We start from the raw sequence: 19,358 nt of genomic DNA on the forward strand, positions 1-19,358 counted from the left end.
AAAGTGCTAGAAAGGTTCAACAACATGCATGCAAGATTGATTTACTTGGTGAGTATGGTGTTAACAATTCTTTTAACATTACTGATCTTTCCCCTTGCATTGATGCAGGACCAAATTCGAGGACGAATTCTTTCAAAGGAGGAGGGGATAATGAAGAAGCACCAGTGCCTATGCTATTATTTAGAGGACCCATCACTAGAGCCAGAGCTAGAGAGGTGCAAGCATTGTGTTGGAGCATTGTGAACACAAGGGGGATCAAAATTGCCATGTTGGACTTTCTTGCATATTGTTGGAATCTAGGTGGATCATTCTCACACAAGTTGGCATGGGAGACTTGACAAGTGGTGCCACATCAGCGTGACTTTGCCACATCAGCATGACTTGGCATAAGACCATTCGGCCAAGTGGATTGGAGGAGCTTCTTATGCTTATTTGGATTTGCCATATGCTAACACTTTTTGTTGGTCCCCACTACATTAAAAAAAGGCTGCTATCACCTAAAGTGTTGCTGCCACCTTATGGTCCCCACTACATAAAGGGCTGCCATAAAGCAAGTGGTCGCAAATGGTTTACCCCCCCCCCCCCCCCTTTTATGGAGACGCCCCATTTGATTGAGGAGCCTTGTATTTTTGTCTTTTTAACCATGTTGGCACACTTTTAGGGTTTTGGCATACTTTTAGGGTTTTAGAGATACTATATATAACCCAAGATATTCATATTGTATTTGACAGCCTTCATTTTTCTAGTTTTAGGGTGAGCATTAGGGAGAGAACTCCATTACTGGAGCTTGAGTTTCTTTTATGTTTCTTCCATGTTTCTTAAAAGAACTTGGATTCTAGCAACATGAACACCTTGCTAGTCTTATTTTGATGATCAATATGCTTTAGCTTGTTACTATTTGTGTATTGACACTTGGGTTTTCAATCTGAAATTCTGCCTTGTTTGGATGATTAAAGATCTTGGTTCCAATCTTTAGATTTTGTGTTTCTTGGCATCCTATGAGTGCTCATCATATCCCGAATTATTTTATCAAGAAAGAAATAAGTTAAACAAAAGCAAACAAGATAGTGCAAAATGGCACATAGGCCTTGGTCATAAATGGAGATGGTAAGGTAATGGTTATGGACCTATGGCCAATAAAGAGATAAGCAGTTCATATATGACTAACAAGGTCATTTTAAAAAAAAAAAAAAGACTACAAAGGAAAATAATTGCTAAAACAATAGCAAGAAAAGACTAAAATATTTCAAACTAAACTGAAAGTTGCATCAAATGATCAAGAGATTTGATAAGAAAAGAGTAAAACTAAGTTCTCACCATAGCATCATACGAGGTCCTAGAAAAAGTGGATCCACTAGCACATAAATTTATTTATCTTTAAAATTGAAATGAATTTGAATCTAACTTATGACAGAAGATCATAAGAAACTTGGCACACGAGGTGAGCAATCGATGAGTAAATAGTATTGGTTGAAGTGCTGTGGAACCATCATTTAAGCTAGGAAGCTACTTGGGAGCGTGAAGAGGACATGAGGAGACAGCACCCATAGCTGTTCAAATACTGATACCAGGTAAAATTTTGAAACGAAATTTATTTTAAGGGGGGGGGGGGGGGAGAATTTTAACACCCATATTTGCATAGCTTGGTATATTTTAGTGTTCTGGTGACCGGTATCGGTCTGGACAATTAAGAGGATTAGAACTATGTTTAAGACACCGAGATAAGCCATGAATACAAACAATTAGTAATTGCCAAATAGTTAAGTATAAATAAGAAAAATAAAACACAAGAGGTTAAATGAGCCGGGAGTCATAGCGATGGGTGACCTTCCCAGGAAGTGACTGTGAGGTAAGTCTTAACTCGAATTTCGAATCAAAAAATGTGACTCTGCGGTCCTTAGGACTATTGCAAACACAGTGAAAGAGAGAAAATCACAAAAAGAGTTGTTAAGTAGGTCAAATAATTAGGTCAGAGATCTAAAAGAAATATCGAATAACTTGCAGACCGGATTGAACCAGAGAGGGGCGATTTGATCAATTCACCCCTAGAGTTGACTCCTGATCTAACTGTCCAAAAAAATCAGAAAAAAAAAATTTCGGGATCAAGAATTAAATTAAAGAACTAATGGAAAAATAAATACAAAAGAAAAAGAAAATTGAAAAAAGTTTATTACATCATTGGATGACATCATCATGATGATGCCAAAATGAGATCATAATTAATTATACTTTAATTACTTAAATTGACTACGTCAATGTTGGGATTAATATACATAAAAATAACAAATTAAAAGAAAAAAAAATCATTTTGATCTTCTTCTCAAAAATGTGCCGCCTCCCTCTCTTCTTTCTCTCATCTCTTCCATTTTTCCACCATAAAAGCTTATTTTAAAGCTTTTTAAACCAAAAATTCATCCATAGATTTTGATGTTTTCTTGGTTAAAACTTGTCGGTCTTGATTTGAAGATTAAAAGTAAAAAAAAAAAAAAGAAAAATTGAAGAGTTTGAGAAGATAGAAAAGCTTCATTTGAGGTAAGTAAATCCAAGTTTTCTTATTGAATAATTGGGTGATTTGAGGTTGAAGTGAATGAAATTATAAGAAGAACTTGAAAAAAATCATGTATGTTGGGCAGCCATAAAATTCGGTCAGCTATGAAGGGTTAGGAATTGATGTGTTTTGAGATAATTAAATATGTGTGCAAGCTTAAAGGATTAGGTAGTTGTGATTAGTATGTTTTAATTGTATGAACTATGAAGAAGGTAGAAAATTAGGGGTCTTGACTTAGGGTTTGGAAAGAAAAATTGTAGAAATTACTCAATTCATGCCATTGACCTTACTTGAGTTGAGAAATGGTCAATTGTGACCATTTGTGATGTGTGTGAATTGTTAGAACCAAGTTTCAATTCGGATTGACTAAAGTCAATATGCAAATAGCTTGCCTAGGTCTCTTTCAGGGACTAAAACTGAAAATTTACCAATCTAATTGGTGTGAGGTCAATTGGGAATGAAACTAGATACAAAATGGACCATTTTTTATTTAGGAATCATGCCCAGAAAATGACTATAATTTAGTGAACAATTAGGCCAAATCTGGATTAGGGCACACTGTCCTGTACAAAAATGACCAAATAAATAGTAGTTACTTAAATGACCATAACTTGGCCTAGGAAGGTCCAAATGACTTGAATCTTATATCGATGGAAAGCTGAGACATAGCCCTACAACTTTCATGAAGAAAATAAACTCAAATTCTGACCATAACCTATTCGAAAAGTCACCTGCAGTCAACCCACAAAAGCTGCTAGTATCCAGAAAATACCCAGAATTCTGGGTAATACCAAATCCGACCAGCCCCATTCCAATAGTCATATCTTGGGCTACAAAACTCCAAATGGAGTGATTCAAAAAGAGAAATAAATTTAAAACAATAAGGAAATAAATTCAAAAAGAGAAATAAATTTATGAAGAAAACTTAGCCAAATTATCACAGCAACTTGACCAATGGAATAGTAGAAAACAGGGGACCAAAACTGAAAAATTATAATTTCTCTTAGGAGACTTAGAAATTGAATTGGCAATCAATGCCAACAAAATTGACACCCAAAATGTGGTATATGGGTGCAATTAGAACTAATAAACCTATTAAGTATAGAAAAGTCAACATTTTGACTTGAATAGTACCACCATACACAAAAATGTAAAAGACCCGAAATTTATAAACCGTAATAAGTAAGATAAGTCTGCAAAGAAATTGTTGGAATTTAAGTATTAGAAATGGATACTGAAACACTTTAAATTTATATGTTTCAGTTGGAAAGGGATCTTCGAAGGAGAAACGAAAATTTGAGTAAATTGAGTCGACAAAAGAGGTTTGTGCACAACTAGTTTGTAATTGAATTTGTTTTGAATATTTTACATAATTAAATGATTTTACTTTTCCTTATGCACTATGTTTATCAATTATGAGATTTATTTCAATGATTATTGAAATTGGTATAGCAAGCATGAGTTTAGTTTTGTGAAATATTATTTCAACAATTACTGAATATTGTTTTGGACTAGATAAATTATGTTTGAATTGTGATGGGCAATTTGCATGAATAAAATATAAAATTTCGTTTTGAATTATGATGAGCATAAAAAAATTATGGAATATTAGAATTGATCTTGAATTAATATTGTGTTGTGATTTATGGTCACAAAAAGGACAAAGAATTGCATGATATGGTTTCATATCTCACTATAGATGCTTGACTAGATTATTATTCGTCTCTATATCATTTGTTAATGAGACAATGGAGTTAGCTTTGTTTTGTTTTGAATACTATGGTATGTGCACAGACTTAGATTCTCCTCTTATTAGATGTTAGATCTAAGTTTTTGATATTGACTCGTCGGAAGTTTCATTATTGTGTTGTGTACTGTGCACGATGATTCGACCTCTCCGACCATAAGGAGTTAGAATCCCAATTCGACCTCCTCGGCCATAGGGAGTTAGAATCACCCCGAAAATGGCCCTTTTGGATTAGTCTTGCATAGTTAGTGAGATAAAGAATGGGTTTTGATTGATAAGAAATTGTAATTTTAAATGAGATTGTGCACAAATGATTTTATTAAAATAATTGTTTATTTCCATATTGCAGGAATTATTTTTATTGTTCAGTTAAGATTTGACAAATTGAAATTTTGATCAAGGTCATTTTAATAAGTGACTATTATTATTGGTAATGAAAATTTTGACATTTGGAAGTTGGTTAAATTTCGAGATTTCAAAATTATGGTATAATTATTGTCAATGTATATTGTATTACATTTTAAATTATAGTTGTGCACCACTGAGTTCACCACTCAGTGATAGCTTTGTATGCTGTCGCAGGTAAGAGTAAAGATAAAGCAGTTGAGTGAGATTCCTGCAGCTGCACCTTGAAGACTTCTTATGACTAGCCTTGGGTATATTATAGGTATACCCTTGTATATTAGATTTTGATTATGGAATATTGGAATTGATCTTGAATTAATATTGTGCTGTGATTTATGCTCACAAAAAGGACAAAGAATTGCATGATATGGTTTTATATCTCACTATAGATGCTTGACTAGATTATTATCCGTCTCTATATCATTTGCTAATGAGACAATGGAGTTAGCTTTGTTTTGTTTTCAATACTATGGTATGTGCACAGACTTAGATTCTCCTCTTATTAGATGTTAGATCTAAGTTTTTGTTATTGACTCGTCGGAAGTTTCATTATTGTGTTGTGTACTGTGCACGATGATTCGACTTCCTCGACCATAAGGAGTTAGAATCCCAATTCGACCTCCTTGACCATAGGGAGTTAGAATCACCCCGAAAATGGCTCATTCGGATTAGTCTTGCATAGTTAGTGAGATAAAGAATGGGTTTTGATTGATAAAAAATTGTAATTTTAAATGAGATTGTGCACAAATGATTTTGTTAAAATAATTGTTTATTTCCATATTGCAGGAATTATTTTTATTGTTCAGTTATGATTTGAAAAATTGAAATTTTGATCAAGGTCATTTTAATAAGTGACTATTATTATTGGTAATGAAAATTTTGACATTTGGAAGTTGGTTAAATTTCGAGATTTCAAAATTATGGTATAATTATTGTCAATGTATATTGTATTACATTTTAAATTATAGTTGTGCACCACTGAGTTCACCACTCAGCGATAGCTTTGTATGCTGTCGCAGGTGAGAGTAGAGATAGAGCAGTTGAGTGAGATCCTGCAGCTGCACCTTGAAGACTTCTTATGACTAGCCTCGGGTATATTATAGGTATACTCTTGTATATTAGATTTTGATTATGCATGTAAATATATGTGTGTAAATTATTTGAGCAGATATATAAAACTTTTATAATATTATTTTGGTATATAATAAAATGCAAATTATTATAATGTTCAAACTTATTTTTGAGTTTTGTAATGAATGTAAATTAATTTTTCTTCAGTGGAATATGAATGAAGTCATTTAATATTATTTTTTAGGACAATTAAATTGAGAATTATTTTAAATTATAGAGTTGGGAGAAATGATGTTGATTTGTGTCGTGGAAGTGGTTGATTTTGATGAAATAAATTATTGAAAATGTTTTTACAGGTGTTTAAACAACTGTTTTTCCCAAATATAGACTGCACTTTGTTGAAAATTTTTCAAAATTTGCGAAAAATAAAACTGTACAAAAATTTTAACTAGTCTTTAAACTTTAAGTAAAAGTTTTTAATTCCTATCAAAAGTGCTCTCTACCTTTAAAAAGTAAGAAAATTATTTTAAAATCCCTTTTAGTATATTTAATGGGTTACCGGTAGGCGAAGTACGGTAATTCATTAGATGTACTACGGGATCATATTACATCTTACTGAGGAGTAAGGTGTGACATGTTTGTCCCTTAGGCAAATCCCACATCGGCAAAGCACGGAGATGGTTTAAAAAGTAATGATATATAAAATGGAAAAACTAATCACTAGAGATACCTTTTGATGGAATGGCCTAGACAGTTGGAAGAACTTCAGGGTTAAGCGTGCTCGCTTAAGAGAAATCTTAGGATAGGTGACCTCCTGGGAAGTTCTCCATTCCACCTATAGGACAAAACCGTGAGGCTTATGGCCAAAGCGAACAATTCCTCTAGTGGTTAGAGCCTGACCATTACAATTCGAATAAGAGTCGCTTGCGTGTCCTCTTGGGCGATGGTGGGGCAAACCTCAGCGAGGACGCTAAGTCCCGAAAGGGGGGGAGAAAGGTCCCTTAGGCAAATCTCACATCGGCAAAGCACGGAGATGGTATTGGGTTCAAAAAGTAATGATATATAAAATGGGAAAACTAATTACTAGAGGCACCTTTTGGTGGAATGGCCTGGAGAGTTAAAAGAACTCTAAGGTTAAGCTTGCCCGCTTAAGAGAAATCCTAGGATTGGTGACCTCCTGGGAAGTTCTCCATTCCACCTAAGGGATAAAACCGTGATTTTATGGCCAAAGTGGACAATTGCTCTAGTGGTTAGAGCCTGACCGTTACACGCTCTTTAGCGGGGAGTGACTAGTTGACTATTATGGAGCGACCGGTATAGCTAGCCACTAGCATGGTGAGTTTCTGTCCTGCTACTCCTTGTATGTTCCCCCCTGCCTATAAGTGATGTAAGGATAGCTGATCCAATTGTATTGATTGTGATAAATGAATAATATAAGTAGCCCATGCTTAATCTATTTGTGCCTCGATCTTTATTATTCTTGATATGCTTATTCATATACAATGCTTGTGATATTTTTCCCGATTGGTTTGCCAGGCCTTGTTAACATACTCATCTTGTTGGACAGATTGTCGTGAAATTCTCTTGGCTGACTTCTCTTGAAAGAATTTAAGCCAAGTGCTACACAATCCCAAGGGCGTTCTCACACTGAGCCCGTGACAGTGGTGATGACTTGTCGAGATGATTAAGTGATGGAAGTTGTGTAAGTTTTGTTGTAAATGAAATTTCTTTTTTTTTTTTCTTTTATTGTAAACTGGTTGACTAACGCCTTTGTTAATATTAAAAAGGGCAAATAATGATGTTGTTCAATTATAGTGAAGTTTAAAATTTATGATATGTTTGTTAAAAAAATGTTTAGAGTACAATTATAAAAAAAAAATATAAAGTTTTTTTGGATATTTTTTATGCTAACATGAAAAAGCCCATTATCTTTAATTACAAAATAGAAAAGTAGGGTACAATTGTAAAAAAATTTAAAATTTAGCGTATTTTTGTTAAAAAAAAATTGAATAAAATGATTAAAAATATCAAAGTTAAAGATATTTTTTGTCATTACCCTATTTTAAATTATAGAAATTATGATAAAAAAAAATTAAATATTTCTATTGTTAACAAAAAATTAAATATTTTAATAATAGATATAGTTAAATAATTTGAATATTAAAAAAAAAAGATAAAATAATTTTTCTGTTTCAATGTTTTGTATTTTTTTGTGCATAAAAAATATTTCAATATTATTAGATCAAAAGGAGATATTTAAAAATTAAGCTTACCAAAAGGAGAGCTTTCAATAATTTTTTTGTACGCTGTCGTCTTTCTCTCGATTTGTTTTTTTTTTTTTAATATATATATATATATATATATTTAGAAAAAGTGTTTATAAATTTTAAATTATTGTTAATTACATTTGCTGGATAAATATAATATCTCAAAAACATGATAGAAAACTCTAATAAAGTTAAGACATAAAACAGTGCCGAAATTGTATTAAAAGAAATTATATAGTATTTTGGGAGGTTTATTTTAAATTATAATTTTAATATTAATATTATTGATTATAAATATCCTATGATTATTTTAATAATTGAACCAACACTTTCTTCCATTAAAAAAATTACGAAAAAAAGAATATTTGAAGTCTCCCAAAAAGAATTTCTATTTTGATTAAATTTTATTTTCAAAAATTTTAAATATTTGGTATAAGTTGATAAGTTCACTAGGCCATATTCTGATATTCCATCTTAATTCATTGAATAATGCGGCAAACTTAACAATCATGGATTCCATTAAGCAATCAAGAAAGGAGTTCCTAATTTCTAATAGAGAGAGATAGGGAGAGCATAGGGGGAGAAAAATTGGAAGCCTGAATGAGTGAATTGTATCCATCATTGAATCCCATGTTTCTCCTCTCTTCAATCCCCATGCCTCCCTCTCCTCCATCAAATTCCACATTCCCTCTCCTCCTCAATTATAACACATAATCCAACTTCTAGGGCTTTGAGAATTTGCATCACCAAAACAAAAGCTGATCACATTCAGATTATGCACATATACCCATATATTTGCATATGTATATACATAAAGAGAATCTTATTCGCTCTTCTTTTTATCAGAGAATACAAAGGCTCGAACTTTCCCTCCGATTCTGATACATTGGCTTCTCTTTTGACTTGAAAACTCTCCTCCCAAGATTTATAAAGAGAGAAAGTCGGGTTTTCTATTAGAGAGAGCAACTGGGTATTGACTAATATTTGTTGTCAAAATTTGACAGAGAGATGCACGGAGAAAAAGAGAGAGATGTTGGCAATGGAGAAAGATTTTGATTCCAAGCTAAGGATTCAAAGCAGCAATAACTCTTCTTCTTCCTCCTCTTCTACTTCTTCTGGTAATAACAACAATGGGAATGTGCAGAGATCTAAGAGCTTCGCATTCAGGGCTCCTCAGGAGAATTTCAGTATTCAGGATTTTGAGCTTGGCAAGATCTATGGTGTTGGTTCCTATTCAAAGGTTTGGTATATTTTCCCTTTTTTCCCCCCTCCTTGCTTGGTTTCTATAGGTTTCTATAGGTTTCTTTTATGTGCGGTTGTTAGTTCGTTTTGTTTTTATTGTAGATTGGTGGGTTCAATTTGTTTGGTGATATTTGTAATTGCCTATTGTTACCCTGATTCATAAACCTATATTTGCTATTTTATTCACTTAATATCAGCCTATAAAGATAATTACGTTTTGCTATTTTTTTTTAAATGAGTAATCATGTTGATTATGATAAACAGTGTTCTACAATGAATACATTGGGGGCCATTAATATATGTTGAAGGCTTGTATTTTATATGAACACAAATATAATTTTGATTCTTAAGAAGATGTATTGGGTCTGGCTTCATTTTAAGGGCAAGATTGTTTGTTTAATTGGAGCAAAATTAGGGTGTGCTGAGTTATGGAATTTGATTATTTCATTTATTTTATTGGTTCTGAAAATGTTGAGGCAAGATGAGCGAAGAAAATTTTGAATCTTACCTTTGATGTTGATTCTTCATATTTGTTTGGAGGGATGTTGATTCTTCATTTAATTTAATAAAACAAATATCAGGTTCTTTTTGGTTGCTTATATTTGTATAATCTATGCATCTGTCTGTCTGTCTGTCTGTTCGTCTATCTATCTGTCTATCTATCTATCTACATTCTCATCTTTACTCTGCAGCCAATGAAACATTACAGAAGTGTAGAAGCTTTTAGTTATTAAATATTAAGGGAAAAAGAAAAACTGTTATTAGTGTTAAGAACTTCAGATTCAAGAAAAATATTGTTGTTTTGAGGTTAATATATTATTTGGCGTCTCAAATGATCTAGTATGTGGATATTAGGAGGACTAAGGGTCTAGGACCTTCTAATTGGAAAGAAAGTTGGTTTATTATCTTATAATGACTGTTGACTAATAATATTAGAAAGATACAGAAGTACTCATCAGGAAAAAAAAATCCGATCATTTTACCTTTTCTTGTTATGTAAATGTAATCTTAGGTTAAAAATCTTGGTTTCTGAGGGAAATTATGTAGCTGGGCAACCCCGTCCTCCTTGTCATGCAATGGTTGTTTGATAATGGTGTTCAGCTGTGATTGCTATAAGATGTATGCACATCCAAATTGCTTTGGTTTCGGTCTGGATGTGTTGGATGCTTATAAAATAATTGAAATTACAGGTTCTTTGCATGCTGGAGGAAAATTGTTTAAGCATGTGACTTTATTAGCTCCCTTCTTACTGTCACCACATGTACTCTCTCTATAACTTATTTGAGGAGCAAACAGTTTTATAATGTTCTGGGCTTTCTTTTCATTATTATCTATTTAATTCCTATTAACAAATGCATTTTGTAGTGAATTTGTAGCTTCTGTTAAATTGGAATACATTATACTTTATTTTGCTAGAAGTCCCTTTTTTTTAAAAATTTTTTTTAGAGTAAATGTTGGCTTGCTCAATGCAGCATTTACATGCCTATGATTTGTTGGCCTTTGAGTTTCCCGTCAGCGTTGACTTACCCTGAGTATCATACTAATGCATCTGTCAGGTAGTGAGGTCAAAGAAGAAGGATACTGGAGTAGTATATGCCTTGAAGATCATGGACAAAAAATTCATCACGAAAGAAAATAAAACAGCTTATGTCAAGTTGGAACGCATTGTTCTTGATCAATTGGATCATCCAGGAATCGTGCAGCTATTTTTTACTTTTCAAGATTCTTTTTCACTGTGTAGGTATCCTTGGTAAAAATCTTTTCAACTTTCAATGTGCTTGATTTGGTTCAATCTTTTCTTTTAGCACCACCTTGTACTATGGTTTGCTTTGTTTTGTTTATTATGTGAAATTTGTCTCTTTGATTATATCTTGCAGACATGGCACTTGAATCCTGTGAAGGTGGAGAACTTTTTGACCAAATAACCAGAGTAAGATAATATAAGAAACTCTTGGCAACATTTTATTTCATTGTGAGAAAGAAGTTCTAATTTTTCCTTGGCATTTGTCTGTGACCAAAGTGAAAAGCAATTTATCTGAAAGGGAATTGACAAAATCACTTGAAAAACATTGTCAAAAAAACTGTCTACTAGGCCTAAGTTTTAAATTTCTAAACGAACTACTAGTATCAGCAGAGGAAACTTTTTCCTCTTCCTCAAATGCTGTCCTGGTGTGTTGCTGTCAACCAGCTATTAGTAACATTTACATGAAGCATGGAACCTGAAAACTTGGTGTTTTGAAGCATGCCATCTGAATTTTTGCATAACATGATAAATTTTACTGTGCATTCTGGAATTATTTGCAAACTTAACATTATTCTAAATATATCTACATTATAGCACAGGCTTTTTATCTACAATTGTTCTACTGCATCAAAAAGTTGCATTTGAAACTTATTCCCTATCTGTAGATGCATAACATTTGCAGGTCTGTACGTTCATAACTTCGAAATCTGTATTTGTGTTTCCGGTATGTGGTGTGTGTCACTTCCTTTTTAATTGATTATGTGCATAATTTGCATGTGAGCAGAAAGGCCGTTTATCAGAGGATGAAGCTCGTTTCTATGCTGCAGAAGTAGTGGATGCTCTTGAATACATGCATAATATGGGATTAATACATCGAGATATCAAGGTAACTTCCTATCATGCATGGACTTTTTGGTCAATATCTGAAAACTGCTAAAAGTTTCTTACATTGCAGCCGGAGAACTTACTGCTTACAGGGGATGGACATATTAAAATTGCTGATTTTGGCAGTGTGAAACCAATGCAAGATAGCCGCATCACTGTTCTTCCTAATGCAGCTTCTGGTAATGCTAGAATTTTGTCATCTATAAATTGTTAGACCATGTTTTTGAGGTCTTGGATTGAGTATGTTTTGTTCATGCTCTGCTCAGATGATAAAGCTTGCACATTTGTGGGCACTGCTGCATATGTCCCTCCAGAAGTCCTCAACTCTTCTCCTGTAACATTTGGGTAAGGAACTTTCCTTGAATGAGCGAAGCATTGCTAATTATGCTAAAATATGATTAATCGTTTAGGAGCAGCAGCATTTGGTGTATTTTGTGCTAGGGGTAATTAATAGACGGTGCTTGTAATTAAGCGTCTCAATTAGCTTTGCTTTTAATCTTCTCTTGCTTATGTGGGATAACCTTTTGCCTTTTTGACCAAATTCAAACAGAAATGACCTCTGGGCACTTGGCTGCACCTTGTATCAGATGCTTTCTGGAACTTCTCCTTTTAAAGATGCAAGTGAATGGCTTATATTTCAAAGAATTATAGCCCGGGATATAAGATTTCCTAACTATTTTTCAGAAGAAGCTAGAGACATTGTTGATCGGTTATTGGTAAGCTAAAAAGTTCTCACATTAGACTTGTTTTGAGCATGAATTTTTTATACTTTATTCTACTCTTTCAATTATTATTATTATTATTATTATTATTATTATTATTATTATTATTATTATTTCGTTTTATAATATTTTCGTCTATATCTATGTATAAAACGGTTGTGTACATCAGTGTAGAACTGTAGATACATACTACCTTCTTTATGATGAAAATTTTCTGAAAATGCAGTAAAAACATATTATTAATTTACTCAATAATATGGTGGGTATATGATCTAAAGGACAGGGGACTGACCACATGCAGGCGTGTTGTTATTGTGCTAAAAAAGCATGTGATAGTGAATTTTATGTTTGGGTGATGCTGTGTACAGTGTCAATGTCTTGTTTTATGTATTAGCATGCAACATGGTGTTCATGTTAAATTTTTAGAGGCAAATAACTCTTTGACAAGTGCCTAGGTTTTTTCATAGTGCTTCACAGTCTTATTTGTATAAGACAGTTAAACTAATGTATCTTTTCTTTCTTCTTTAAATTTTTTTGTCAAGTAGATAATTGGTGATTAGGATGGTCCTTTACTGAGTTATGAAGTTCGTAATTGCAGTCTTTGTTTGCCATGTAATAATATTGTAGGATGTGGATCCCAGCAGAAGACCAGGTGCTGGACCTGATGGTTATACCGCACTCAAAATGCATCCTTTTTTTAAGGGAGTTAACTGGAAGAATATTAGGGGGGAAACTCCTCCAAAACTTGCTTTAGAGCCCATGGTATAACTTTGATTTCATCTTAATTTTTTTTTTCCCTTTGCATTTTTCTTTTTCTCTCTGTTATGATGCTGAGATCTTATGGTCTCTGGCTTTGTTCTTTTTTCTAGGCACAGTCTGGTGAGGGTGAGCATGATAACGATTCTTCATTTAATCCTACACACATTGGGGATGGATCTGTAAAACAGAAAGACGGGAGTCTTGGAACTTCATCTGCTGAAGCATCTGGTTCTATAACTAGACTTGCCTCTATTGACTCCTTTGATTCTAAATGGTATTGGCTCAACACCTTTGCCATTGGTCCATCAATTGCTGTAATCTGTTGTTTTTTGTTCTCACCTCAATGAGACCTTTTTTTTTTTTTTTTGCATGCAAATTTTTTTGGCTGTAAACCTGGTGAGATACATTAGTCTTTAATTTCTTGTTGCCTCTTGATTCATAATAGTAAAAACATATGTAGAAGTGGTAAATATACTTGGATTTGGTTGGCATATACCAAATCTGTTGGAACTGATGTTTAATACAGCTTTCCTCACAATTTTGAACTTGTGTGGAGCATATGGCCCTGACAAACTAGAGTGGGATTAAAGATTTGTTGTTTCAATGTTGATAAAGCTTTAAAGGGATTCAACTTTAAATTATTTTAGTTGACACGAAAAGTCATTATTAATTAATATTGTTTCCGGAGTCCTAAATGGGTGGCATTTGCACTTCTTCTGGGCTATATACAGTATCTAACCCCTTGGTTATGAATGCTATCAGGCAACAATTTTTGGAACCAGGGGAATCTGTTCTTATGATCTCAATGGTGAAAAAATTACAGAAATTGACAAGCAAGAAAGTGCAGCTTATTCTCACTAACAAGCCAAAATTGATTTATGTGGATCCTTCAAAGTTAGTGGTAAAAGGAAATATAATATGGTCTGACAATTCTAATGACCTCAGTGTGCAGGTTATAAGTCCTTCAAATTTCAAGATCTGTATGGTACGCATTTATTTCTTCTATCCACTTCCCCAAATCCTTTTCTTTTTTCCTCAAAAATTATTGCAATGCCAATCTCAAGTTCCTTGCATCCTAATGGAACTCTTGGCCTGAAAACAATTTTGAAAACAGCATGGCATTGTGAATGTTCGCTAGATTGATTGAAAACAAAACAATATTGTTACTGGATTATATTCCAATATCGACTTCTCTCTTCTTTTTATCTTTTGTCGTTCCCTCTATGCGCTTCCATATTTCTGATTCATAGCTGTGTACCGTTTCAGCCAAAGAAGGTAATGTCATTTGAGGATGCGAAACAAAGGGCATGGCAGTGGAAAAAGGCGATTGAGACTCTTCAAAACCGGTGAAAAATTTGTTACATTCTTCAAATTGTCAATGAAATTGTAGAAGAATATGGGGATTCTTACAAGAGTTGATATCCCTGTAGATTATTTATTTATTTGAAAGAGATTGAAGATGTGCATTCCACTTTGATCAGTGTCTTAATGTACAATGCATCTTCTGATTTAGGGTTTTTTGGTGGCTGATGTTCAGAACTTGTTTACTGTATTTAAAATTACAACACATCAATGAAAATTTCTTTTCATGAAATCCTTTCCTTTGAAAATAATAGCACCATATTATTATTTTTTTCTTACCAATTGACATAGGTTTGCTGGGAATGTAGAATTTGGCCTCTAATTTTAGTGTTCTTTCTATAATAATGTGGTACTTGAACTCTCCATCTGATTGAATCCTTCCATGATTGATACTGTCAGCCTATTCTGATGCTACTTTCAGAATTGGTACAATTGACTCCGATTAATATTTAAATTTAAGACCTCAGATAGAATGATATACCCATTAGAATATTTTTCTAAATTTATTCTATTCACTATATTAACAGTTTTGGGAACTTAAGTTAAAAATATAGGAAATTGGCTTTTTTTTTTTTCCCCTTCATTATTTTGATTGGATTTCGACTTTTATGTAGCAACGTAAAAATTTGAGTGAGGTTACATTTAATTACTAATTTTCACTATGGTTATGATTAATTTTTTAATAGGTTAATTATTTTTTATATTTATATTATAAAGAAATATTTTATTTTTTATATTTATATTATAAAGAAATATTTAATTATTTTAATAATCATTAAATTTTTTTTTTCATTTTTTATCCAAATAAAGGGAAAAAGATTTTTTAAATAAAATATAGGTGAGCACATTTCCATTTAATTTCGTTACAATTGTAACTAATTTAAATGTTATTATCAATAATTAATAAAATCAAACAAAGTTCGGTTGGTCCTTATCCATTAAAGTTTTCAAGTTGCATTTGGATTGAATTTAAAATTTAAATTTTAAATGTTTGATTTAAAATTTAAAATTTATAAATTTAAATTTTTTTCATTTAATTAATACAAATAATTTTCATGAAAGTTGGAATAAAATAATGATATCGAATAGAACTAATATAATTGTAATAAAATATATTTGAAATAACAAGATAAAAGTAATTATTTTAAATTTTTAGTTTTTAAACTTATCTGGAATTTGGATCAAATCCAAATCTATTTTGATTTAGAATATCCAAACATTATATTTAGTAGGGTTGTTCGATTTTGAGTTTGCCTAGGAACTGGAACTGAACCGAAATTTCGGTATGGTTCTAGTTCGGTTCTTTATTGTTACGGTTCCGGTTCGGTAGAATTCTCAGTTCTTCGATTCTGATTTGATTTGGTATAATTTTGGTTCTGTTCTCGATTCTTAAAACAATTTTATGCCATTAGTTTCTTAAAAAATCATACTTAAATTACCATTTAAGTTTTGAATTACGTTATTAATACATAATATATCATATAATATATCTTTTAGGTATACTCAAATTATATAATCTTTAACTATAATGTGTATATATAATTTAGGATTGAACATATTATATAATATAATAGTATAAGTATATTATATAATATACATTTTAGCAATTTATTAATCCTATAATATTTAACTATAATATACAAATATAATTAAGAATATATATATATATATATATATATATAAAAGATAATAGTATATTTATAATTAAGAATTATAAGGTAATTTAACGTATTTATAACTAAAATTATTAAGAAAATATAGAAAAATGAAATATAATATTAGGTTGTATTTAGTTTATAATTATATATACATATATAAATATATATAATTATATTAAAAGTATATGATATATCTAAAAAAAATAGAAAATTCAATATATAAATTTGGCTTTCTGTTCAGTTTTGGTACGATTTTGCTTTGATTCTTAGTGAAGAACTAGAACCAAACCAAAGTATCAAAATAAATTCGATTTGGTACGGTTCCTGTCGATTCGGTACAGTTCTTCGATTTGATTCGGTTCTCCAAGAATCGTGCACAGCCCTAATATTTAGTCCAAATTTAAATCTATATGATCAAATCCCTCAATATACCAAAACAATGTGGGAGGTGCATTTTTAATTTTTTTAAAAAAAAATTAATCTTAATACATCAAAATTGATAAAAATATCATGATCGTAAATATTTTTTTTTTTTATAGAAAAATCATCATTTATTATTGCAAATTTGAGAAAAGATTTGATTTTTTTTTTATAATTAACCCACTTAAAAATTGTGTTGTGCTATTCACAATCTTTATTGCAGATATTGCACACCGTATACGTGGCCCATTAGAAAAGCATTTTGTGAGTCATTGATGAGGATCCAATCATCATGGCTCATCAAGGTCTAATAACTAGAGCAATGGCTAAGAAGTTTCAAGGCTTGGTACATGAGCGCATCACCAAGTCCAACCTCCTGCAAGTATTCGGTTTGGACTTGGAGGAGGAAAGCCAACCTTGCTGTACATTTCTTAGCATATTTGAGAAGCCAAGAGACCAAGTGGCATCCGTCCAAGGAGGCATACATGTGGCAGCCACGTCAATAAGTCCATCCTAGTTGGCATTCGATGTGGCATCCAGGCGGAGTGCCTAGGTGGCGGCACAATTGGTAGCCCAACTCCACTAACCTTTTGAAGATGCTTTTGTCCACTTTGCAAAGATTGGAAGCCATAACTTTGCATAAGAGTTCCAACCATGCTCCAACCATTTATAGGAAAAGCAAAGTTTCTACTTTCAACTTCAAGACAAAACACTTCTTTTCAGCTTGTCTATCATGTGTGTCTTGCTAAATCAGAACATACTATTTATGTTTGAATTTTATATACATTTTCGAGAGAGTGTGGGGTATTAACTGTTAGTAGTACGCCCTAGAGCATATCATTTTGTATGTATCTTGTACATATTTTATTAATAAAAGGCAATTACACTTTTCTATGTACATAATCTATTTATGTGTAATTGAAAAGGTCCATTGATATTCTTTTAGAAATTCTATACTTAAGTTGTTCTTAATATGACTGATAATATTTCTAGCACAAAGTATCATAAATTGGTTCAGAATCGAGGATACTTCACAAAGGACATGACTTATCCATAAATATTATAATCATGTTTGTTCCAAAGTATTAATATGAGATATTAATAGGTTGGAGTGGTGAGTCTCATGCCACATAACAAACATGATAGGCACTTATATGATAAGTAGGCCGAACCAGTGACGCTTATGACAAGCACGTGGAGTTTACTCTTGTCAATGCATTGTCATAAAAATCATATCGGTGCATATAATATCTTGACCTGAGATAATATAGTTATCTTGTAAATAGGTGATTTGAGTTTAATACTGCTTTCATACTCATACTGCTTATATATGGAGATAGGTGTTAGTCAAGATGGGATCCGTTACCCTAAGTAAATGGGGATGAAATTTTATATTCATTTAATTGTTCTTGATGATTCAAGTTCCTGGCCATGACAGATAGTCTCAGCCAGAAAGGAGTTTCTGACAGGAAAGTCTGATTAATCAAGAACTGAAATTAAAAGAGAATATGATATTCATAGCAAATGGAGTTTGACATTAACCATAACTTCAGCTGGAATTGGGATTTTATAACGGAGAGATTTTAGCACATGTTAACATATGATTAAAAGTTCATATTTAAGGTATTCCTTATTGCTAATTGGGTTGCCATAATAGGTAGGTGTCAACCATGGTCTATAAAATTCCTAAAATGATTTAGGGAAATCATTCACGGTAAAAAAGAGTTCTAATGATATTAAGAGTTAATATCATTTTTCATTGCCAACTAGTAATGAGCCTAGTAAGTCACACACCTACACAAGTAAATCACCAAGTAAATTATGATTTAATTGATTAATTAAAGAGTTTGTTAATTAATTAAACAGGTTTGGTTTGCAATAAGATTGCAAAGTCCCTAGCATGACTTGAAATCAAATCTAGGTTATTGGATGTATAACATAAATTAGATTTATATTTAAAGATTTTAAATATAAATCAAATGGTGAAATTAATTAATGGAGATTAATTAATTAATTAATTTATATGTGATATAAGTTAATTTGAGGGAGAAATTACAATTTTGGATTGAGAACTTAAAATTGCAAACAAGGGCAAAATGGTAATTACACAAGGTGACATGTGGCACTATGAGATGGCGACACATGGCACTCATCAAAGAATGACATTTGTTTGCATGTGATGGAAGATGAAATATGATGATTTATTCATAGTTTGACACATGTCTTAATGTGATTAAGACAACTAAAAAGTAAGATGGAATGAAAGGTTGACATGTGGCACCAATTAATTGTATTTTGTCTCTTATATATAAATGCAAGACAAGAAAAAGAAGTAATCTTCTTCTTTTTCTTCTTGTTGGATGGCAGCTCTCCCTCTCTCTCTTCTTCTCTTTTCTTCCACTAATAAGTGAGAGAAAGCTTTGTTTCTCTTTGAATCAAAACACTAGGAATTGTTTCTAGTGCACTATACATCCATAGAACCTCACCTAAAGCAAAACCCCAAAAGTCAAGGGTTGGCAAGCAAGTCA

The 19,358-nt window shown here is 32.1% G+C and overlaps 1 protein-coding gene across 2 annotated transcripts; it reads left to right on the top strand.

Moving 5' to 3' along the window:
- The first annotated feature begins 8,506 nt into the window (after positions 1-8,506).
- Positions 8,507-14,984, top strand: LOC110658122 (3-phosphoinositide-dependent protein kinase 2). 2 transcript variants are annotated; one of them, XM_021815610.2, is made up of 11 exons: positions 8,507-9,278; positions 10,837-11,017; positions 11,158-11,210; positions 11,809-11,910; positions 11,980-12,088; positions 12,176-12,254; positions 12,460-12,625; positions 13,259-13,393; positions 13,501-13,664; positions 14,153-14,375; positions 14,657-14,984. In XM_021815610.2, the coding sequence occupies exons 1-11, from the start codon at positions 9,069-9,071 to the stop codon at positions 14,738-14,740; spliced, it is 1,506 nt and encodes a 501-aa protein (XP_021671302.1). In that variant the 5' UTR covers positions 8,507-9,068; the 3' UTR covers positions 14,741-14,984. The 2 variants fall into 2 exon arrangements, with proteins under 2 accessions (XP_021671302.1, XP_058007558.1); XM_058151575.1 differs by having other exon boundaries at positions 14,153-14,984.
- The last annotated feature ends 4,374 nt before the right edge of the window (positions 14,985-19,358 follow it).

The sequence above is a fragment of the Hevea brasiliensis genome, chromosome 8 (assembly GCF_030052815.1).
Source record: "Hevea brasiliensis isolate MT/VB/25A 57/8 chromosome 8, ASM3005281v1, whole genome shotgun sequence".
In the NCBI taxonomy this organism is placed as follows: Eukaryota; Viridiplantae; Streptophyta; class Magnoliopsida; order Malpighiales; family Euphorbiaceae; genus Hevea; species Hevea brasiliensis.